Source organism: Medicago truncatula, chromosome 4, assembly GCF_003473485.1.
Source record: "Medicago truncatula cultivar Jemalong A17 chromosome 4, MtrunA17r5.0-ANR, whole genome shotgun sequence".
Lineage (NCBI taxonomy): Eukaryota > Viridiplantae > Streptophyta > Magnoliopsida > Fabales > Fabaceae > Medicago > Medicago truncatula.
The window spans coordinates 25056536-25081992 of record NC_053045.1 but is presented as its reverse complement, the minus strand read 5'-3'; the positions used below and the strand labels follow the sequence as shown (position 1 = coordinate 25081992).

Genomic DNA, 25457 nt, shown 5'->3' with positions numbered 1-25457 from the left:
ATCTAAAGATTTAGATTCTATGAAGATAGAGGAGCTGCAAGCAAGTCTTGAAGCACATGAATTGAGGTTGATTGATAGGAATAGAGAAAAATGTAAAAATGTATCTTCTGATCAAGCTTTGCAAGCTCAGTATAAGAAGAGAGGAAAATTCAAGAAAGGTTGAATGTGGTGGCAGATCTTCCTCATTTTTTATGATTTAGACGATGGGAATCCACACAACATTGTATTTCCTTCATAGGAATCATTTCCAAATGTAGAAAATTGTTGACCTGTAGGTATGACTCCCTCAAGGTGGTTTTTTGAAAGGTTCAAGAAAGAAAGGAAATTCAAATTTGTCAAAGCCACAGGAATCTCTCCCGTCATTTGGTTCCTTGAGAGGTCCAACCACTCCAAATGTCTCAATTTACTCAAAGATTGTGGAATGGTACCTGTGATTCTATTGTTTGAAAGGTTAAGACCTTTGAGAGAATTTAATTCTCCAATGACCTCTGGAATTTTTCCTTCAAACATGTTATTTGATAAATCAATAGTTGTGAAAATAGTCAATATCCTTGTTAACTCCATAGAAAAACCTTTCACTATGACCACCACAGAATCATTATAGTAATTGACCTTTCCCATGTACTGCAAACCAGTTTTATTATCATTCGCGTTCATCATTCCTTGAAAATTCTTGATACATGATGTTGGCAACGGTCCACTGAATTTGTTATCGAAGATGTCCAAAATTCTCAATTTGGAAATGGATGCTTGGTGCTAGAACATGTGATTGAACCATAAAGTTTATTTGACCTTAAACTGAGTACATGTAACTCTTGTAGAGTTTCAAGCCAACTGGGAAATGTATCCTCTATGTTGTTGTCACCAAGGTCCAAAACTTCAAGATATGAACAGTTAGCTAAAGACCGTGGTAATGGTCCTTCCAATTGGTTGCCATTCAACTTTATAGTGACAAACACATTTCCTTTGGAAAAGGTTCTAGGAATGCTTCCAAAGAGGTTGTTCATTTGCATATCCAATACATTAAGAGAAGTTAATGTTCCCAAGCATTGTGGAATATATCATACATATTAAATTGTTGTGAGCCAAATTGAGAACAATCAGGAAACTTGCACTGCAGAATGTGGAAGACATATCTTCTGTGAAGTTGTTGTTTGAGAGCAAAAAGTATTTAATGCCATAATATGGAATTGGAATGTCTCCTTGCAATTTGTTGAAACTGAGGTCAATGTGTCGAATGTCCTTCCACGAGTTTAAGAGCTTCTTATGAAACCATTTTGGAATTTTAAAGGACTATTTGATGAAAGGATTAGGAATGTACTTCTAAAGGACAAAGGTACAATCATGGGAAGCTTTATGACATCGATAGGTGTTCGGGATTCCAATGAGAAAGAGCTTTTAGCAATTGTGTTCGCTTATCTTTCAAGAAAATCAGGTCAAAAGATGATGAGATTATAGTAAAATCGGACACCAAAAATATACTTCTATGGATTCAGAATAAATAAGATTGTCCGTGGAATCTCCGCTTTTATTCTACTAATGTAAGTAACCTAATGATGGTGCTAAAAAGATGTCATTTGTACATACGCACAGAGAAGGAAACTAAATAGCAGATTCGTTAGCCAAAGTAGAAGCATGCTTGGAGGGGAGGCTGATACATTGCAGGGACATTTTGAAGAAGGAATGCTAATAATACTTTTTTTAATGGCTGCTAGGTCTGATTCTTTGATAGCCTGGTTCAAACTCTTGGTTTGGTGGCTGCTGTTTTGAGCATGACATTGGTGAATTGTTTGCTTTATAGCAGAGTTGCTATTTTATGGTTGTGTCTCGGTGCCTGGTTTCATGTCAGATGGTGCTCTAGTCTGATGTCTGATGTGTGTGTGTGTGATTTTTCAGTATGCCACATATCCTAGACAGGGCCGTCCCTAAGAATTCGGAGGCTCGGCTCTGGAAATGAAAAAAGCCAGTGATAAAATCAAAACGTATTTTTTTTAAAAGAGCAATGTTCTATTTATATTTTTTTAAAAGATAAATATAAGGTGTCGTATATATGTAGTACACCCAACGGTGAAAATGACTACCGTATACATGAGGAACCCCCACCTAACACCAAAAGCAAGATGACCTAATTCTAATAGGCCTAAAAGACTAAAACAAGGGGACAGAAAATGGTCGGGGGTATTAAAAAAAAATTGGAGGACAGTAATACTAGTGGGTATTTAAAAAAAAAATTGAGGCCCATGACTGAGGGAGGCCCAGCTCTGTTGAGCTGTTTGCACCCCCTCATAGCCGGGCCTGATCCTCGATTTACCTAAATGTGGGCTACCTACCAACCAGGAGACATTGAGATAAAAAAAAAGTTCAAAAGTTGAAGCAATTAAGTCTTGATCATTTATTCAACAAAAAAAATCTTGAAAGTAACCAAAAAGCAATTGATCACTATAAATTTCTTATTTGTTCAACAACTTACAATATATAGCACATTGGTATTAAAAGATATATATATACTACATCCCTTAAACTGAGAAATTCAGATTAATTACAAACAGTTTTTTTTGACAAGATTAATTACAAACAGTTGTATCTACATATTTGAAAAAAACCCTCATCCAATTAATTCATTCTTCGGCGATTTGCGGTTGCTCTGTTGATTGTTCTTTTCAATCTTATGTTAAACATACGTTCAACATGTCTTGCAAGGCATTGGGGTTTTCCAGTGAAGAAGAATACATTATATCCCAAGAGCAACCCGAATATTGCACCACATGCATATCCGATTGTTACCGCTTTCCAGCCAAATCCTGATTCTTCTTCATCTTCAGATGTTGAATGTTGTGGCAGATCTTCCTCATTTTTGCATGAATTAGAGAATGGCAATCCACACAACATTGTATTCCCTTGATAGGAATCATTTCCAAATGTATTAAATTGTTGACCTGTAGGTATGATTCCTTTAAAGTGGTTTTGTGAAAGGTTTAAGAAAGAAAGGAAATTCAAATTTGCCAAAGCCTCAAGAATCTCTCCCGTCAATTGGTTGCATGAGAGGTCCAACCACTCCAAATTTCTCAAATGACTCAAAGATTGTGGAATGCTACCCGTGATTCCATTTTTTGAAAGGTTAAGTCCAATGAGAGAATATAACTCTCCAATGACTTGTGGAATTTCACCTTCAAACATGTTATTTGATAAATCAATAGTTGTGAAAGTAGTCAATATCCTTGTTAGCTCCATAGAAAAACCTTTCACTATGACCACCACAGAATCGTTGTAGTAATTGTCCGTGCCCATGTATTGCAAACCAATCTGGCTATCATCCACATTCATCATTCCTTGAAAGTTCTGGATGCATGATGTTGGCAAGGTGCCACTAAAATTGTTGTTAGAGACATCAAAAATTCTCAACTTAGGAAATGGATGCTTGGTGCTAGAACAAGTGATTACTCCATGAAGATTATTAGATCGTAAAACGAGTACCTGTAACTCTTGTAGAGTTTCAAGCCAACTGGGAAATGTATCCTCTATGTTGTTGTCACCAAGGTCCAAAACTTCAAGATATGAACAGTGAGACAAAGACTGTGGTAATGGTCCTTCCAATTGGTTTCCATTCAACTTTATAGTCTGAAATGCATTTCCTTTGGAAAAGGTTTTAGGAATGCTTCCATAGAGGTTGTTCATTTGCATATCCAATACATTAAGAGAAGTTAATGTTCCTAGGCATTGTGGAATCATACCTGTCAAATTGTTGTGAGCCAAATTAAGCAAATTAAGGGTACTTGCATTGCAGAATGTTGAAGAAATATCTCCTGTGAAGTTGTTATTTGAGAGTGAAAAGTATACAATGCCATCAGGTGGAATTGGAAGATCTCCTTGAAAATTGTTGTGAGCCAAATTGAGAACATTCAAGAAACTTGCATTGCAGAATGTTGAAGAAATGTCTCCTGTGAAGTTGTTGTTTGAGAGCGAAAAGTATTGAAGGCCATAAGATGGAATTGGAATGTCTCCTTGCAATTTGTTGAAACTAAGATCAATGTACCAAATGTCATTCCATGTGTTTAAGAGCTTCTTATGAAACCATTTGGGAATTTTTCCATGAATGTTGTTATTGGAGAGATCTAATCTTTGAAGATTTCGTGTTTGGAATTTAGGAAAACTATTAATATTAGCATAAGATAAATCTAATGAAAAAAGGTTGGGTAAGATGGAGTCAGCAATGCTATCAGTGTTGATAGAAAGAAAAGTATTGTGTGAAAGATCGAGATACCCTAGTTTGTTTAATTTTGAAAATTGGTGAAAATCCACAACACCACTCAAGTTTGTTGATGATAAATCTAGGGCGGTAAGATTTTGGAGTTCAAATATTGAATTTGGAAAATGGCCTTGTAGGTTGTTATTAGAGAGATACAAAGACTTCAAAGAATATGTTGAGAACTCACCAATGAACCCTGTGAGATGGTTGTAGCGAAGGGACAACTTTAACAACGAAGGCAAAGAATAACACCAATTTGGAATTGTTCCATTTAACATGTTCTCACTCAAACCCACATAGCTCAATTTTGAAGTTTTTGTGATTTCAATTGGAATTGGGCCAACCAGTTTGTTAAATGATAAATATAAATTAGAAAGATAAGGTAGATGAAAAAGTGATGATGGAACTTGGCCTGTTAGACTGTTAGAGGAAAGTGATAGATATTCTAATTTGCTTAAATTTCCATAAACAATTGGGATGCTACCGCTAAAGTTATTATCTGCAAGATCACAATGAATGAGGTGTTTGAGGTTTGAAAGTAATGGTGAGATCTCACCGTTAAGTTTATTATTTGAAAGATCCAAATATGTTAGTTGAGTGAGGTTCCACAAAGATAGAGGAACCATCCCATCAAAATTGCAAAATGAAAGGACTAAATGAGTAAGAGACTTTAATTGACCTATGGAATAGGAGATTTCTCCTGAGAAAGCAGTATGAGAGAGGTACAAGTACCTTAGAGGAGTGCTCCAGTTGGATTTTGGAAGTTGACCACTAAGGTCTTGATTATGTGACAAATCTAGTCTTTGAAGATTTGACAAAGAGAGTATGTCACTTAACAAATTTCCTTGCAAACCAGTGTTTGCTAGATGAAGAGAAACCAAAGAGGATGACAAATTGTTTAGCATTGACAAAGAGCTCTCTCCAATTGAAGACATGTTCACTCCATTTAGATAAAGATCCCTTAATTTAGTAGCATTATGAATGAGTTTCTTCCAAGTGAACGAATTGAGTTTCAATCCCACTTTTTCGTACGAGTAACCGCTAAGATCAAGAGATACTAATTTTGACAAATGAGAGATTGTGGAGTGAATGTCACCATTGAGGTCACAGTATGATAGATTTAGATGTGTGATATTCACTAAATCGCTAATACCAATAGGCATTGAAGACCCAGAAAAATTATTAAAAGCCAAGTTGAGTTGTTGAAGGTGTCTTAACTGGAGGATAGTGCTATTGGGATGTAATTCACCTTTCAAATTGTTGCAACTGAGGTCCAAACCAACCACGTAATCTGATTCAGTGTCACACGTGACACCATCCCACTTGCAACAATCCGTACCGTTTTTCCAAGATTTTGTCTTGAAAGAAGTAGAGGAACAAATATCAAGTTGAGATGAAGTGTTGACAGAAAATGAGTTTTTGAAATGTAACAAAGCAGAGCTGTCATGTTGGTTGCAGAATGACAAAGTGTGTGAAGTAAAGTGAGTAAGCAGCAGCACAAAGAACAAGTGAAGGGCAAAACAAGGCAAAACAATAAAAAAGGACCCCATTTAGAGCAACTTACTCCGATTCTCTCTCTCTTCTCAGTAGTTTTTTTTCTTTCTACTTTGATGATTTACGATATACCAACTGATTAGCCTCCTCTATTTATATAGGAAACATAACCTGAAACTAAGTTGTGGGGTATTCTCTTATTTTGTTGTGACTTGTGAGGTGCTTTTCTTAACCGTATGTATAGTGATATGACAATTGGCAACAATATTAACAAACATACAAAAGTTTGGTGTTTAATAAACTAAATAAAATCTTGGAAGACCAAGACTTTTTGAACGTAATTAGCACTAAGTTGGAATCTTATTGCAAGTTGTGATATTAATAAGATAACAAATTCATTTAAGTACCAATCACAATGAATAATTTGCTTAAAAATATATACACCTGAAATGAAGAAAATAATAACAACATTAAATGTATTTAGAAGCGGAGACTTAGACTTCGTCAACTATCCATACTTTAAAGAGCGTTTAAGGTGGATTACTCTTAGCAAGGATACTTTATTTTATATACGGTTTTTATTTTTTATTTTTTATAGTTTTTAACTAAACTACAAAAATTTCTTTAAATCTATAATTTATTCAAAGTTTGTTATAACAAATAAGAAAATGTACTAAGCATATAAAAAGAAAAAGTATTAAGTGTCATAAGATATTTGATACTCTACTCGTGAGTTCTAAAGTAAACCACTTTTATAAGTGGTGGTTCGTCATGGATCAGTACTTAAAATTATAAAAAAATAATTCAATGATGACCGACGATACTATTTAGAAATAAAAATTCATGATGTTTCTTATATTTACGACTAAGACGATGACTTGATTGATGTTTGTTCGGAGCTACAAATAATTTTACATTCTCCCCCGTGACATTTAACATTGTTGCATTCTCAGAACCGGATTCAAACTCACGGCATCTGGTTAAGCTGGAAGAGATCACTTTCATCTTAACATTGTTGCATTCCCATAACCGGATTCAAACTCACGACATCTGGTTAAGCTGGAAGAGATCACTTTCATCTTACCCAAGTAATCATGGGTTATTTTCCGTTGTTTTAATCAACTCCCTCATTCCCAAATTATAAATCACTTTACATTATCAATGAAACTATAATGCTATTTTTCCTGTTATAATATTTAGTTGATTAGTAGAGCTATTGCTTCTTAATGTGAATGAGGGCTTCCTTAATCTATTATAACTGATTGGGAAATATTAACAAATACTTTTAGAACACTTGATAAGAAGTCCAATGAAAATCATATCATAAAAATTGTGGATTCATTACATTGAAACTTTATAAACCCTTTAGTGCTACCACCTCATCATCTTGTGTGTCATGCAATCTATTTTGTGACACATCAGCAAAATTCTTACCTGTCCATCTTAGAATCTCAGGATGCAAGTTCTCACAATCATCATAATCCTACTTATTATTCTGATCCCATCTCAATTCTTATTTAGTCGTTACTCTTGGTCACACTTGATAACATTTTGGATCCAATAAACGTTTCTTAGAATAAATTAGTAATGTCGCCAAACAATTTAATCTACATTCTAATGTTACTAACCACAAATGCCTTTATATTATTCCTCCTCCCCTAATTATTCCCCTAAATAGGAATAGGATATAATGATATAGACATGCACAAGAACTGTAAAAGTATAATCTGTTATGTTTTGTTCAATAAAAATATATATGACCTTTATTTACATCTTTTTTTTGTAAAATTATCATGCCTTCATTTTTGCATGATCAGACAATAGTATAGTTTGTGTAGTTGGTATTGAGAAAGTACTGATTCATAAGAAGGATGGCAAGAAAGCTTGCATCACTGATGTGTTGTATGTACCAAACATGAGAAGCAATCTCATTAGTATTGGTCAATTACTGCAAAAAGGATACACTATGAAGCGTGAGGCACAAGCTATGAAGGTATTTGATAGTAAGAGTAGGTTAATTCTGAAAGCTCCTATGTCAAAGCAAAGAACTTTTAAAATCAATATCAATGTTATTGTCTGCTATCAGAAGTTAAGAGTGAAAACTGGTTATGGCATCAAAGATATGGGCATATCAATTTCAGGGACTTGAATATGTTTAGTGAGAAGAAAATGGTTCAAGGTTTACCAAAGATAAAGCTGCCTAATGAAGTATGTGATATGTGTTGTACTGGAAAGCAAGACAGAAGTTCATACAATGCAATAGTACCATTCAATGCAACCAGAAAACTTGAGGTAATTCATTCTGATGTATGCGGACCCTTTGAAGTGAAATCAGTAGGAGGAAATAGATACTTTGTGACATTCATAGATGAATTTACTAGAAAGTTATGGATTCACTTGTTGGCTAAGAAAGATGAAGTATTTGGTGTGTTTAAGAAGTTTAGACTGCTAGTTCAAAATCAAAGTGGTGAAATGATTAGCAGGCTAAGAACTCATGGAGGAGGTGAGTATACTTCCAATGAGTTCAATGATTTTTGTTCATCAAATGGCATAAATCATGAAGTCACTGCACCATACACACCTCAACACAATGGAATCTCAGAGAGGAAGAATAGAACATTGGTAAATATGATAAGAAGCATGCTGAAGCGAAAGCAGATGCCTCATTATTTGTGGGGAGAAGCAGCTGCTACTACAGCATATCTCATCAATAGAAGCCCTACAAAGAAGTGATGTAGTATTTTTGCATCAAACAATAGTAAGTATTTATATCTTCTCCTCAAGGACTAGTGCGATATCACGGGACCGTTAGACACCAAATATCATTCTAAGTTAAAGATGATTTGTTGTTTGTTTTAGTAACTAAGTTGCAAGAGTAAAAGTTGAGATTAATAAGGCGTGAAACTTGTTAGGATTAGAGTTCCTTGATCAAGCGTCACACGTAACCTAATGACCATACATGGATTCTATCTTTTCTTTGATATTATCATGTATCCCTCGACAACACCATTCGTGTCCAAACAATATTGTGAAATCAATTGTATCATCCAATCGTCGATGTCTCAGACTATTAAATGATTCAAGAGTCGGTCTTATCGTTCAATCGATGATTTCTCAATCTATTGAATGATAAGAAAGCTTTAAGTTTGGATATAAAATGTGATTATCAAAACATCAATTCCATGTCTAGAACCTATGTTTTGATAGATGGTTATTCTAAACCTAGATTCAAAAGTATTTCTCAATCACAATTAAATCAAACATAAGCATTAAAATGCAAGAATAACATCAATATCAAATCAAATGCTAGAACCATATATTTATAGTAAGAAAATAGTTATGGTTGGATATCTCAAGTAATGATTATGGTTGGATATCACTCAACTGGTGCCTACAAACTATATGATCCAATAGTAAGAAAATAGTATTCAGCAAGGATGTGAAGTTTGATGAAACAAAGTGCTGGAACTGGAAAGACAAGGCATCAAAAAAATTTGACAGTCACTTCTATCTATCTGATTCATAAACAGAAGATGCTGGGACTGAAGAACAAGAAGAAGTAGTTGGTGATACAGATGAAGGAGGTGCAGGTGTTGTTAATAGACCAACAAGAAATACTCAACCACCAGTCAGGTTGAGAGATTTTGAGAGATTTCCTGATCAAGCAGTCACAGATGAAGGTGAAATTGTGCAATCAGCAATGCTTGCTGAAGCTGAACCTGTATCTTTTGAGGAAGCTCTTAAACAAAATCACTGGAAGAAAGCAATGATTGAAGAACTAGACTCTATAGAGAAGAATGAAACTTGGAGATTAGTTCAACTACCTACTGATAAGAAGTGTATTGTTGTTAAGTGGGTTTTCAAGACAAAACTGAAGCCGGATGATCAAGTTGCAAAATATAAGGCCAGGCTAGTTGCAAGAGGATTCTTACAGAAGTATGGTCAAGATTATTATGAAATATATGCTCAAGTGGCAAGGATGGAAACAATCAGATTGATTGTTGCTATAGCAGTCAAGAACAACTGGTCAATGTACCAGTTAGATGTGAAATCAGCATTTCTCAATGGTGAGCTTAGCTTGAAGAAGAAGTATATGTGAATCAACCACTAGGATTTGAGATAAAGGGAAAGGAGGGGTATGTATATAAACTTGACAAAGCTCTGTATGGTTTAAAGCAAGCTCCAAGAGCTTGGAATAAGAAAATAGATAGTTTTCTTGTTCAACAAGGTTTCCTGAAATGTGTAACTGAACATGGAATTTACTGCAGAAACACCGCTAATAAGCTTATTGTATGCTTATATGTGGATGACAGGATTTTTACTGGAAACAATAAAGAAGAAATGAAGGTTTTTAAGAAAAACATGATGAAGAGGTTTGAGATGTCTGATCTGGGCAATCTCACATACTTTCTAGGAATTGAGTTTGAAATGAATTCACAAGGAATTCTGATGCATCAAAGGAAGTATGCACAAGATGTTTTGAAAAGGTTTAATATAATGAACTGCAAACCAATTTCAACTCCAGTTCACACAGGTTTAATAATTTTTTTTTGTTTGAAAAAGGTCCCTGGCCCCACTAAGACGTTGAAGTGACATGGTTTTGCCACATGGCAGTTGCTAATTGTGCAACTTATGCCACGTGGCCCTGACGTGACATGCCACATAATATTAAATTTTTAAAATATAAAAAAACTGAAAACAATTTAAAAATATAAAAATTATTTTCTGAAATTATTTTTATCATATAATTTTAAAAAAAAATATTTTTTTTTAAATTATAAAATCTGAAATTTCTGGAAAAAAAATGAAATGATTTTTTTATTTTTTCTTTAAAATATGAAGAAAAAAATATAATTTTCAAATTAAAAAAATTAATGGTCGAAAATTTAATTTTAACATTTTTTTTTTCGATTTTTTTAAATGATTTTTGAATTTATTTTCATATTTTTTTAATTTAAAAAAATAATTTTCAAAACTTTAAAAATAATTTTAATTTTTTAATTACATGGACTGCCACGTGGCAAAATCCATGCCGTATCATCAAAAATGTGGGGTCAGGGACCTTTTTCAAACAAAAAGAATTTTACAGGGATGTTTTTCAATTTTTTTTTTTACAGGGACAAAAATCATATTTAAGCCTTTTTTCTTAGAATCACTTTGTACATTGAGTCACATTGATTTGCTAGGGTGCTAGTAGGGATTGTAAGTTGGTTCATTCAAGGAAATTGATTGGGCTTAATCAAGGTCCCAAAGTTAAGTGATTAATATCATTCAACCTCCAAAGGTCTTGGGGGTCTTTCTAACCGTTCTTGAAGTCAAATGGGATTCGTTTACCGGACGTAGCATCGAAGAATTGAATGAAGAGTTTGAAGGGGTGCACCGTAATCAAGGATTCGAAGATTCAAGGAGCACCAAATTCAAAGGTTATTTGAAGTTTGAGGGAGTGTTTGCACATGAGTTGAAGAATTAGGTTTAATTTCAAGGAACTCTTGTAAACACATTGTATTCAACATTGTTACTTAGTGGATGACCTTGGTGAAGGCGTAATTTATCAAGAAGAGTAGATGTAGCTCTAGCGATGACGAGAAAGAGAGAACTACTATAAAAATATCAGTGTTATTTCTCTTCCCCATCCTCTTTACTTTTCATTATTGCATATGATTAATTGAATAATTGTTAGGATAATTGCTAGTGTTGATCTAAGTTGTTTTTCATCAAAAGTTAATCTAATTCGTTGAATTAGATTTTAATAATTTGCTTAGATCAATTAATTGCAAGATCTATTCAATTCTTCAATTTCATATGCATTGTGTTTTCAATTGATAGTTTGGTATTATTGTTCATATTGGTTTAGTATTGAAATTGTCTAAAGTTTTGTAATTGTTCAAGGCTCATTAAAGTTTGATTGTAAATAAGATTTGTATTGTTAATCACTCAATTCAACATTGAATCTTATTGCACATAGGTTTATCTTCTTGCTTATTGTTGTGATTGTTGGCGCACGATTCCAATAATCGATTTAGTTAAAATCACTTTTTATCAAACTCGGGAAAAACTTTTCAAAAAACTATTCATCCCCCTCTAGCTTAAAATCTTATTGGCTATATAGACTAACAAAAACATTGTCAAACATCTCAACAATGGAGGCTTGATTGTTTTGAAAGATTCTCATGTTACCTTCCTTTCAAATAATCCACATACACGCTAACCAAATGACTTAAATAAATGATGAGTTTCTATATTGAAAAGGGGAACACACTAAAAATACTTTGCCAAGGTAAGATAGATGACCAGACGCCCAAAAGGATAGCAGTCCAAATTTAAATCTACATGCAGTTTGAAACGCACCGTTTCATAAAGTGTTAAAAAAAAAATTGGAACATGACAAAATAAAATCTACCGTACCTCACTCAAACATTTTTCAGCCACGTTTCTCATCTCTCTCATTTCCTTTATCAACAAGTAAACGCTTGTTAATTTTCCTAACCTTCAACCCTCCTGGCTCTTTCTCGAGCACACTTTACCCCATATGGTCCAATTAATTGTAGTTATAATGTAATTTAATATATCAAATTTAAAATATAATTGTATGGAGACATGTATTGAATGAAAGTGTTTTTTTTAACAAAAAAAAAAGAATGAAAGTTTTGTGTAAACGAGTATATTTAATCAACAATGATAAATGAACACAAAATTATAAACACAATACAGACACCACAGTATAAAATACGTATTTTTTTATTTTTATTTTTTGTTTTTTTTTCCTCTTTCTCTATGTCCTCCTCCCCTATTATTTCCTTTCTCTCTCATCTCCCACCCTCCAACCAGCGCTGCTCATCTCTCCGGTCATTGACCACCGGCGACAGTCGTTTCACCATCTCAGTTTGTTCTCCGATCTCTGTTCACCACCATCCACCGACCACAACCACCATTTTTCTTCTCAGATCTGTATTCACAACACCACCACCACCGCCCATCAACCTTCTTCTCAAATCGATTTATCACCCACCGCCACCATTTTCATCATCGTCCTCACCACAACCGTCTATCTCTACCACCGCCGCCGACTGTGTTCTCACCGGAAACCAGCTCCTCCTTCTCAAATACTCTCTGACTACCAGCATCCGCGAGCTCGTTCGCCACCGCCACCTCCTACATCAACCCCTTCCATCACCACCACAATCGAAGCTCTCCTCTCCTCCGCCTTCACCACAACTATATCGGAGAGAGAGAAGTGAGGGAAAAGAGAGCACAGAACGATGAGGGAGAGATGAGAGAGTGAGACTGGCATGACAGAATTACGAATCTGTCCTTGCACTTCAATTAGAATTACGAAAATGCCACTGATGTCGTATTTGTGTCAAAAGTTATGTGTTTGTTTATCATTTCTGATATTTAATAGGAACTTTTTCATATGTATTTTTCTTGTCAAATTTTCATCCACGTGTATTTTTTCATATGTATTTTTCTTGTATTTTTTTCATCCACGTTTATTTTGTACTCGCTTCCTAGATCGTATGTCATTTTAGAAAGAAAAAAAATTGTCTCAAATTATATGTCGCTTTACAATACCAATAAAATATTAATGTTACTTTTCCTATTACATAATTAACTATTAATTACTCTCTCTTCTTTCTATTCATTCATTTATTTTTCTCATATCATTTATTAAGGACAATTTTGTAAAACAACTCATAATATCTCTTTCTCAAATAATATTAATTACATTTTTTAATACGTGTGAAATGTCCAAACAATCATACAATTTGGGACGGAGGGAGTAAAAATGATACAAAATGAAGTTTAGTATAGCAACTTTTTCTAAAGATATAGCATTGCTCCTAAAATAATAATGTTATTTCCCGTATAATATTTTATGGTTAATTAAGTAAATGGTCCTTATAAATAGTCAGAATTTTGTTTTTAGTCCCTACAAAATAAAATCACACTTTTTAGTCCATATAAATTTTTTAATCAACATTTTTAGTCCCTATAAAATTTTTCTATCATCATTTTTAGTCCCTGTCAAAAATTTTCATCAAAACTTTTTATCCCTAAAATGCTTAAGGAAAATAACACAAGGACTAAAAAATTTGATTTGATTTTGTAAGGACTAAAAAGAAAACTATGAATATTTATAGGGACTAAAAACATAATTAACCCAATATTTTAAAAAATTTTATCTTAAACTTTTTTATAATAATTTTACCTCAAACATGTATGATGTCTCACCGAAAATAAGGCATCAGATATCTCTCCACCCCACCTCTATAAAAGGAACTTAATTTCAAACAATGAAGTTGATGATCACTTTTGATTCGAGATCGGAAGTCATTTTGTTGGATCAAGTTTGGATTTGGGCTTTTTATGGTTTCTTTCAGTGGTTCGGAAGTCAAGAGGTGATTGAAGCTGAATGATCTTTGGGATATGAGCTTTTCGGATGTGGCTCAACTTTGGTGTTCAAGACTGTGAGTTTAATTTTGAGGGGTGTTTTTTCTTTGGGGTGAGTAGTGACGACGGGTGGTGTTGGATATCTTTTTTACAGCGGTCGTTTTTCGTGCAGGAATATGTTTTAGGTGGTGACGTTTATTTGGTGGGTGTTGTCCTCAGGAGAGTTTTTAGGGTGTTTATTTTTTGGTGTTCCGCCTATATGCAGCGCCTTTTGTTTGTATTCTCAGTTTCACCGATTTCTGTTTGTCTTGAGAAGGGGTCTGGTTGTTTTAATAAAATTTGTTGTTAAAAAAAAAATGAAGTTGATGATTTCTGAAGAATCTCCCTCTAGAGAAAAGAGTGCAAGGGAAATGGATAAGCTAAAAATAACTGAAGTATACAACGTTGAATCCAAATGTGAAAAAGGTTTGGTCAGTGACAAATGATTGACAAGTGACAAGCTCCCTTCAAGCCAAACTTTGATTCTTGCTTTCAAATTCGCTCTCCATTCTGCTGCAGCCCTAAAGAGTGTGTAAGTGAAGATTTTTTTTCAAATTTTGGGGGATGAAGTAGAAGAGGTGATGAAGGACACTTTCAGCCATGACAAAAGACTTGAGGTGGCAAACAATGCAAAAACCACCACATCAGACTTTGAGCAGCATTGTCCAACTCTTTCTTAGAGAACTAAGGCAGAGAGAAGGAATAAGAAGCATGTGAACAAAGTGAAGCCTACTAACTTTAACTCAGTTGGAATGAGGACACGTGTTCAAAAGGGTGCCTCCAAAGCTGTCTTGGCAGATACATAATAGTCGGTTCATTTGCATCAGAATAGCTAGGAATATCAATACTTTTACTCAAATTTTCATAGAGAGGATAGTTTTGTAACATTTGTTATGATCAAGAATGATCATAATCTGACTAGCTTTTGTGTACTACGGTGGTCTTTGAAACTTCTTTCTTTAGGACTTTTCTTTTATAAGGATAGATCTGATTTTTCTTGATAGGTTATCCACTTTATGATCTGCTGTAATGTTTCATGATGCATCTCCTGTCTTTTTATTTTAGTGTAGTGATAAAAAAAAAATGTGCTAGCGCTTAAATGCAAGTCATCTCTATTGAAAGTTATTAGATCATGTTATAAATCAATCAACTCTATGATCACATTCTTATATACTTCATTGATATAGCATTAAATTTGTGATATCATATCTAGGAGAGTTGGAATCCTAAATTTGATTGTGTATCAAATCAGATACAAACTCAAACTATTTGTAAATGGCTCAGAAGTGTCAAGATCCTTTATTGTAAGGGAATATCCTTTATTGTTAAAGGGAGCTTACTTCTATTCTCTTACATATGATGATTTGTCTAAGAGATTCTATTTTTTGGTCAAAGGAACTTACTTCTATTCTCTTATCTATGATCTATGATTGTATCCGACAGCCTTCAATGTATCATGTAGCATATTAATGTAATGTGGTTTCTTTCTAATGCAAAAGGTGGAAGGTGTCTTTATTATCAAAGGTGTGTGAGTGTGACCACTTTGCATTGTATCATTATGAAGTATATGTATACTATTAGTTTTTTTGGTTTACTAATTTACTTTTTCATTTTTCGGTATATAGGTTAAATTATTTCGTCTACTAAACTATTATATATTTATTATGTTTGAACCATCTGATTTTTAAGAAAGAAGACCAAATAATTCAAGGAGAATGCTAAACAGTGTCCTTAAGGCATTGATTAAGCAACCAAAACAAATAACTTTTTATAAAAAGTAGTATAATTATTACTTAATCAAAAGTCAAAATTTATATTTTTAAAACAAATTTTATATTTATAGTTTTCTTAACCATTGCCATAGGACACTTGTTAACAAAATCCATAATTCAATGTTAAAGATCAAGTAGACAACATATATCATCCTTGTTGCTAATGAGTGTTCCTCAAGTACTAATTAGCATGACCCTATTAGAATTTGGACTTGCAATAGAAAATGCTACCCTTCATCTATGATCAATGATCACCACATAAATAGCTTGACAATAATAACATTCAAAATACGCTGACCAATCTAATAATTAAGGGTTCAAAATGACAAAGTTTGTTAGGATTAATAAATTTTACTAGTATCCCTTGTTGCCACGTACTTGGCTAATCACATATAGCATATTAGCATTAAGAGCAAATAATGGTCAAAATCTAAAGCATACAGGTCAGTTTGATGTGATGATTAATAGCCTGCCCATAATACAATATTAATTAAAGGTACTTCACATTTAACCTCTATTAATTATATGATAGACTATATCCCTAAACTTAACTCAACCACCTTCATCATTGAATATTTAGGTCATAAAAGAAATACTACAAATATTAAATCACAAGACAAATATACGTCAATATCACTTGGAGGAATGAAACAAATCAATTTCAAAATCCTAAAGAGGAAAAGAGTTATAATGAGAAATTAAAGCAATGGTGTGTCTTAGGTTCAAACCTCACATAATGCTTCTAAAACACATAAATAACAATTAAATGATACTTCAAAACTATAGCCTAGGCTAAACAAAAGACTGGTCCTAACCATATCTAATTAGTCCAAAAGAAATTTTGATTGGGTAGTAAGGTCACATAGGGTTAGGTCAACATTTAATATACCTAGGGGAAGTCAATTCCCGAACCTTATAATTAAATCCTCTTAGAAAGGATCTTGCAAGGTGCGCTCTTGACTTCATCCCATTCTTGTAAATTAAGCCTAATTAAGTTCCTCACCACCTTTTGATTTTTTTTCCATAAGCAATGCAACCTCTTCATCCTTGTAAGCTGCAATAGAGTTGTAACAAAGTTAGAAAGAACATTCAAATAGAATAATTCAAGATGTTATAATGTCAATTAATGTTGTTCACTAATGCTAGTTTTTTTGTTTTTTGAAAGGACAAGTTTATTGAACTAGTGCAACTTCAAGTACAAGATGTACCAAAACGCAAAACATGAGTACAAAATATAGGAACCGTCAATAGACGAAACACTAACAAAAAAACCCTATAACTCGACTATAAAAGCCGACAAATCTATAATTGAATTACTAATGCTAGTATCCTATACTCCAAATGATTTGATGAAAGTAGTACTCCTTCCCCCCTATAACTCGACTATAAAAGCCGACACATCAATAATTGAATTACTAAGGCTATTATCATATCCAAATGATTTGATGAAAGTAGTACTCCTTCCCCTATAACTCGACTATAAAGCCGAGACATCAATAATTGAATTACTAATGCTAGTATCCTATACTCAAAATGATTTGATGAAAGTAGTACTCCTTAAATGTCAAGGCGATTAAAAACACATATACATCTAACATGGTTATAAATTGTGATCCGAATTCACGATTGCAGCCGCATTTGTCCGCATTTAGTGCAATATAAAAGTTTGCACGTAGCTGCAACTGAGATTGCAATCACAATTTTAAACCATGTATCTGACATATGTTTCTAGGAACAATAATCATTCAAACTAGTTCTTAAAATTGCAACTCCATAATGATTTATTTCAAATTTTCACTAAAAATAAGAACCAACATGAAAATCTTCAGTATAGGCTAATACATAATGAGATTATCACCTCAAAATCCATTATTAGTCTTGAAGCTCAACTAAGCACTTTCACCAGATAAAGAAGCTTTGATTCTCTCAACAGTACAAGCGATAAGACTATTAACAGTAGCAACTGATCCAAGAGAGAGTTTAGCAGTTGGAGTAGAATCAACCAAGATTTGAAAAGCGACGGTCAGAAGGGATCCACCACCACCAGCACCAGCTCCTACTCCTCCTCCAGTTTCACCGCCGACTCCATTTCCATTTCCATCAGAGAGGATAGCAAATCCTGATGGAAGAAGTGCAACATAATCTGGATCTCCTCCATTTAGAACTACATTCATAGCAACCATATCTACTGGCGCATAGATAACAAATGAGCCTGTTGCATCTGTTACACTCTCTTGTAGTATTAACATGTTGCTCTGGCTCGAATTTGGACTCTGCATATAGTGTTTATAGTTTAGTAACACTTAATTCACGATAAGTTTCAAATCGTCAAATAGAAAATATAAAACCGGTTCTAAATAACTGTCCGCAACTACAATTGCGAATGCAATGTAAAGATTTTGAGGTCTCTGCAACAACATTGCAAACTTGATTTCAACCGCACTCTCGTGCATTTTGCCACAATATAAAAGTTTGCAGCGTAACTGCATCAGAAGTTCAAATCAATGAGGATATTATATCGACTTACATTTACTCTAAGGAGAGACACACAATTTCCAGTATCTCGTCCATTTGCAATGTGCGCCATTTCTTGGACAACTCCACCATTAGAAAGAATATCCCACTGTTATTTAAGAGGTTAAAAAAAATTAAAAGACATGTAAAATATAAAAACCATGAGCAGAACCTAAGGGAAATGGATATTAGTAATAGAAAAAACATTACCTCAGTTCTGGAGTTCTCGTTACGAAGAAATTCAAAAACTTGTGTTGGTGGAACAGGAAGCCAAAAAGAAGTAGCAGCACTAAGAACAATACCAGGAGGTCTTCCAGGATCATCGACACTCTTACGAGTCATCACTCTCACATCATCGGCTCCTGTTCCAGACAGTGTTGTCCATGTGTGTGCTGTTGAAGCACTCACTCCACCACAGAAACTTATCACCATTCTCTCTGCCAGTTTCAACATACTCTTCCTCCCTTCTTGGTTTGTTATCACTAAAATCCACAATATAACACTCGTCATATCACAAATTCGAAGGATTAAGAATTTACGTCTTGTGAAACACTTTTTACATTAGTAGTCATAGAAATTAAATTATAATTTTAATATATGATGAAAATAATGTAAAAGAAATGTGCTGATATGATTTATTTACCCCCAACATCAACGGTGGGAATGTTTGTTGCCATGGAGCTAGCAAGTCTTTCACATTGTCGATCTAAAGTCGCAACCCAACGTTTTGCACCAAATGCATCTCCAGTGTTAACAAGTTGCTTGTATAGATTATGAACACCCCTCTCATCCACTTCTACATGCTCAACCCATGTCACCTATGCATTCATTAAATATTAAGCCAAATTGAGAACATTACAAAATAAATCAATATTTCCACCTCAAGATTTTGATTTATTGAGATTAATACATATACATCAAATCATATATCAATGTCTAGATTATAATAATATTATTTCTTAAAATACATACATAAATATCTAAGTGATAAGATGTTTGGACCATAGTTCTAAATTGCGGTTGAATATAAAAAAATTAGATGTCTATGAGTAGCATAAATACCACTATATATTATGTCAGTATCGCTCATAATTCACCGCAATATAAAAGTTCGCAGCATAAGTACAATCTGTGATGATGTTTGGTTCCATTTTTACTTTGCAAACTTGCATTTGAAGGTGTTTTTTGCCGTGAGTTTCAAAAGTGACAAATGCTCGCTTCCGCGTCAATGTAAAAAGCAACTGTGCTTTTGATCAACACGGCGCAGAACCAAACGAAGGCTACATTTTAAAGCAATGATGTGTAAAACTATTCTCCATTGAATATATACTAATAAAGTGCTAATTAAATGTGTTATTGAATACCTTTGAGTAACCATTTGGCATCTCTTGAATTAAGCAACCAGAAGGCCTTCTTCTACATCTAGATGAAGGACTCGGGCGCAGATTATCCAAAGACACATCCACAACTGCCCATGTCCCGTCAGGATGTTGTTTACAATACCTTACAAAGTAACTCTCACGAGTCGGCACAAGGGGTGAAGGTACTTGAAACTCTGCTGTCATCTGCAAAATCAAACAATACAATCACGTTTCTTCTCATTAATTTTGCTCCTTAACAATCAAAAAAGTATGTACCAAGTTAACTATAACTATTCGACGTATTAATAAGAGGTTGAATACACTACTAGAAGCAACGAAATTTATGACCGAAATTAGAGACAGAAAAAAGAAAATTCGCTTCTAATTAAGTCTCTTATCACAGAATTTAGCGATCGAATTATAGACAAATTTCACATTTTTCTATCTAAACTTTCCTTACTGATTGAACTAAAATCGTATTTTTATTATAAAAAATCAGTTCAGTTACTATGTACCACTTGTAAAGCACCATTGTAGTTTCCTGCCACTCCAGTTGACAACACCTCCACAGTCACAGCTCTTGAAACAATTCCAGCAAACACTGTTGACCATTGGTTCTAAAAGGAAAAAAAAAGAAAAGTTAATCAAATTAATTTCAAAATCCAAAACAAAAAGAGCATAACATATACACCATGATTAGATTCGTAATTGCGGCTGTAATATGAAGGCTTTTAAAGTCATGTGATGGCACCTTAACGGCAATTTCAACCACACTTTTCTACAATTTTTACGCAATAAAAATGATCACATCGCAGCCGCAATATTAAACAATGATATACACACTTAAATTCATAAGGGTGAACAAAGTACTATATGGTAATAATAATGTAACAGAGAATATGTATAAATGATATACCACATCCATGAGAATCTCAACAAGGTTGACATGATTCATGATAACAACGCTAGATTCCCTCGAAGCTTCACATTTGAAACCATTAGGTTTAGGTCCAATCCCACGAGGAAACGACCTAACATATTCATCTTCATTAAGCACGGTAGCAGCTCCTTCAGGTGTAGTTCTTAGCCAAAGAGGATCACCCATTTGAGCCATCCCAATAAGCTCTTCCATAGCTGCAACAGCTAATTCTATTATAATTGGTTTGTCAGCTTCGGTCGGCCCACTAATTGACCTTAGAATATCTCCACTGGCTCCATACATGTCCATAGTACCAATCCCTTGTGGGTTGCCGAAACCAATTTCCGTACGTGGTGGGAGAGATGGTGAAATGTTTGAGTAGTTCACCACTGGCTTCCCAACGTACTTCGCTGCCATTGTTGAAATTCTATCAATCTGAAAATTAAAAATCATGTAATTATAGTAGACATATGTTATACAAGTACAACACAATACATGTGTCCCATTATTCAAAGAAAATGGAAAATAAGAAAGGGTTGGTTTTCATTTGGCACTCGTACTTAGATCCCTTACGGAGGTTGTATGGTGCTGCAGTCATACCGACCATTAAATTTATAAAGAGAAGCTTTCTCTCTCTAAATGTAATGGTTGTTATGGTTGTTGCACCATACAGCGGCCGTAGAGGATATGATTATTTAACCCTAAGTCTATTGAAGTAGTTGTTTTTTAGACTGCTTTTATAGGCTTGCACAAGTAGATTTTTTGTTCAAAACAAGAAAAGAAAGAGAAAATGGCAAATTTCACACATCAAAAAAGTTGCAAAACTAAAGTACCTCTTCTCTTAGCCTTGCATTTTCAAGCCTCAAATGATGTTCATCAAATGACATTTCACCTATAGCTGTTGGACCACCACAATTAGGACATGAAGCATTGCTAAGAGCTTCTCTATACCTCATGTTATCAGCTCTAAGCTTTTCATTATCTGCTCTTAACTGAGAATTCTCCGAACGTTCATGTTGTGTCTGCAAACAAAACACCAACTTCATTACCAAAAACACAACAAAACATGCAAAAAGAGCTTTGATATAAATGCAAAAAAAAAAAAAAATAGTATCATACCTTCATTTGAGTCCTTTTGTTTTGAAACCAAAACTTGACTTGCAAAGGCTCAAGCCCTAACTCTCTGCTTAACTCCTTCCTTTGCTTGTCATCTGGGTGTGGACACTCCTTGAAGAAACTGCGACAAATAAATTATCCATCAATTTACACTAATTTTTACATATACATATAATCATAACTCCATGTTATACAAGTACTTTCTCTCAAAGAAAAAAATTTGATGAAGATGTTTAGCATAGGGTATAGTATTCTTACGATTCCATTTCTTGGATCTGGTGCTGAGTGTGGCGGTGGTAACGTTTTCTTTTAGGACGTGGTCCTTGTTCTTCACCAGAAGCAGCACCACCTTCATGGTTTTCACTGCAAGATTTGGTGCCACTTTCGAATTCATCTTCTCGAATTCGAGGAACATCGCTTTCTGAAGTGTTTTGCATCATCTCTAATGGATGGAACTGACCAGCTTCCAAGAGGTTTGACTGAAACATTGTTTTCTGTCTTCTTATCTATCTTCAGATCTTATAATTCCCAAGCCTTGTTGTAGTTCTTCAAACTAGTAAAAAATAATTGATAATATTATATAGTGAACAAACAGAAAAAAGAAGCTAACTTTTTTTTTAATTTTTCTCTATAAAAACAAACTTTTGAGTCAAGAAAAAACTTTTGATGAATTTTATTTTTTGACTAAACTTTTTGTAATTATTATTTGGTCAAAAAAAACTTTTTATTTATGTTGTAATAAGACTATTTATACCTTATTTTAATTTGTAATTGTGATAACATTTGTAGTTATAGTGATTCTAAATATTGCAGAAAATTGTGATAAAATATTGTCTAAATAGAAGTGGTGTTGCATTTTGTTCAACATCAAAAAATTTATGTCATGGTCGAGATTGTGATTGTAGAAATTTATTTACAAAGCTGGATGGGTTTTTTTTTTTTTTTTTTCATGAAAACGTGTTTTTTTTTTCCTTTTTTATGGAAAAAGAAAACAGTTTGAAAAAGTGAAATGATGTAAATAACGTGTATTTAGAGTATCGAGAAGGATATTAAACCTCATTGGAACAATAAATAGAAAATAATTAAAAATAAACATAAAACCCTTGACTTTGCAATTAAAATAATAAAAAAATACTTTTCTTTGAAGTTGTACCCAGAGATAAAATAAGATTAGAGAAGTGTAAAAAATAGTATCTAAAAATTGACGTGTAAATTTTTGCATTAAAATTTTAGTCAAAAACATAAAGGGGAATTTATGAGTTGGGGATGAAGAAAAGGGAAATGAAGTTAGAAAAAGACATCAAGAAAAGGAGTTGAAAAGTTAATACAAACATTACCTACCAACCTGTCAAAGAGTTAGAATCAAAAATGATGTTGATCTAAACACACCAACGTTACTAATCTTTATCACATAAAGCATGCTTCTTTCTCTTTTTTCTTGCTTATAATCTGCAAGAGTTTGCTCCTTTTTCAGTTCAGGATTATCTCTTTCTTACAAAACTTAACCTAGAAGAAAAATAAATACATCAATAAATAAGAAATATAATGAATAATATGCCATATTTATTTCTCTATGAAAGAAACAAATAGAATGAAAATATATTGTGTATGATTTTTCTGATTATTTCTTTTTTACAGAATAACAGTAACTCACACGAAGATCTCGCAGATTCTTACAACGTTTCCTATTTTTAAGTAAATATGTTATCTTTTTCTTTCAAACCTAACGTTTTCTTTCTTTAACATTCAGCCAACCCTAGAAAAAAAACAAAAAATCACTGGAAAATTATAATCTTATCACAAGATTCTTTTTTTTTTTTTTTTATAGAAATATAAACAAATTTACATAAAAAAAAATCCCTAGCTAGTCTCATTTTGCAAAAACTAAGATGATCTCAAATGAACTTTGGTAAAAACTTTATACTTACCAGAAATGAATGATATAAAGAGTTGAAAGAAGAAGATATAGATCTATGTTAAGACTATACTATAAACTTGTTGAGAAAAGAAGAGAGATGCTGGTTTTGAGAAGGTTAAAATGGGAATAAAAAAGTGAAAGGTTAGAAGAAAGAAACGGTTGTTTTTTAGAGAGAGAGAGAGAGCATTGAAGGAAGAAAGAGAGAGAGTGGGGAACAGATAGAGGAAGAAATGGAAGAGGAGTAATTGAAGAGCGTATTGAGAGGGTGCAATTGCATTAAATGGTGGTTTAATTGCATTGCTTGCTACTCAGGGGAGAGAGAAAGAGACGCGCCATTTTTTATTTTCTTATTATTTTTATTATTACAAAGAATTATTTGCCGGTGATTTTGTGCAACCAATGACGGCTACCAAATTCAATTCCTTCTTGATTTTGCGCATGTGATTTGATAGATTTTCTGTTAAATTAGTAAGATTTTGATTAGTGATTTCATTTTGGATAGATATCTATTCATTGTTAACAAAGCATGATATAATATTCTCTATTTTATCTTCGTCTTCATATCTTTAGACCAGCTACATAACATATGTTGGATGATAAATAGGTTAACTGATTTAAGTTAAGGGTAAAGAAGTTAGAGGTTTTGAGTTTAAATAAGGAGTAAAATATTCAATTTAACAACGAATTATTAATATGTACCATTAAAAGAAAGTTTCATAAGACATGTTATCAAACAAGAAGTTCTAACAATAGTAAGTCTAATGAATCTATATCTTTCATAATTGTGTGATATGATTATTTTATGTAAATCATAAGTTTTTTTTTTGAATAAATAACCTTTTTTTTTAAAAGAATGTAAATCATAACCTTAAGAATTTTATCATCTTTAAGCAATTTATGGATTGTAGATTTTGTTGAGAAATTTCTTTGGCAGATATCATAACTAATTTTTGGGTCTTGTTAACGTGTTTCTGAGATACACTTTAAACATTTTAAAATAAGCAATTATTTTTTTAAAAAATCAAATATTTCAATTTCCAAGATATTGTTTACATGCATTTTCATAAATACTTACTTCCTCCGTCTCACAATTAGGGGTGTTCGTGGGTGGGTTTGGGTTGGGTTTGGTCAAACCCAAGACCAAACTAAATAGGGTACTCCGGTTTGGGTGAGGAAAATAACCACCCGTTATACTATTGGGTGGGTTTGGACAAACCCACTAATTTTTGGGTTGGGTTGGATTGGATGATGGATTACCCAACTTATTTTTCTATTTTTTTTTAATATTAAATGACTAAAAGACAAGTCCTCATAATTTTGATTTAAAATAATACTCTACTTTTAAATTTTCTTAAAAAAAATGTTTAACTTATTTTACTATAATTTTATGCATCATAGAATATCAAAGAATAAACTTCATCATAAAATACTTGTAATAAATTAAAATTGCATGACATAAAATTGCATTAATATCAAAATAACCTAAAAGTGTAACATATTAATTTGTAACTCTAATATGTTTTGATTTTTAATATATAGGGTACAATGTGTATGTTTTGGAAATATAACTTTCTTCTACCCTATGAAAATAAAGATAAAAAATATTAACATTATTGGGTAAGTGGATTTTTTGGTTTGTGTCTGGTTTTATCCGAAACCCATTTATTTTTATGGGTTTTCAATTTTT

The 25457-nt window shown here is 33.2% G+C and overlaps 2 protein-coding genes and 1 pseudogene across 4 annotated transcripts; all 3 read right to left on the bottom strand.

The window, feature by feature from the left end:
- Positions 1-10: 10 nt before the first annotated feature.
- LOC112420819 (receptor-like protein 9DC3) lies at positions 11-1007 on the bottom strand (annotated as a pseudogene).
- Positions 1008-2613: 1606 nt separating this feature from the next.
- On the bottom strand, positions 2614-5796 carry LOC25492129 (receptor-like protein Cf-9). Its single transcript, XM_039832718.1, has 3 exons — positions 4803-5796; positions 3923-4442; positions 2614-3787 (listed from the first exon to the last, which is right to left on the bottom strand). Exons 1-3 carry the CDS (start codon positions 5794-5796, stop codon positions 2614-2616), a joined length of 2688 nt encoding a protein of 895 aa, XP_039688652.1.
- A 10750-nt stretch (positions 5797-16546) lies between these two features.
- On the bottom strand, positions 16547-24009 carry LOC11441377 (homeobox-leucine zipper protein HDG2). Of its 3 annotated transcripts, none has more exons than XM_003605852.4 (13): positions 23781-24009; positions 23190-23358; positions 22111-22405; positions 21856-21973; positions 21570-21758; positions 20734-21171; positions 20333-20434; positions 19821-20021; positions 19100-19274; positions 18667-18938; positions 18470-18565; positions 17801-18215; positions 16547-16996 (listed from the first exon to the last, which is right to left on the bottom strand). In XM_003605852.4, the coding sequence occupies exons 3-12, from the start codon at positions 22338-22340 to the stop codon at positions 17832-17834; spliced, it is 2205 nt and encodes a 734-aa protein (XP_003605900.1). In that variant the 5' UTR covers positions 22341-22405; positions 23190-23358; positions 23781-24009; the 3' UTR covers positions 16547-16996; positions 17801-17831. The 3 variants fall into 3 exon arrangements, with proteins under 3 accessions (XP_003605900.1, XP_024637467.1, XP_024637466.1); XM_024781699.2 differs by having other exon boundaries at positions 23194-23358; XM_024781698.2 differs by having other exon boundaries at positions 23198-23358.
- Positions 24010-25457: the final 1448 nt, after the last annotated feature.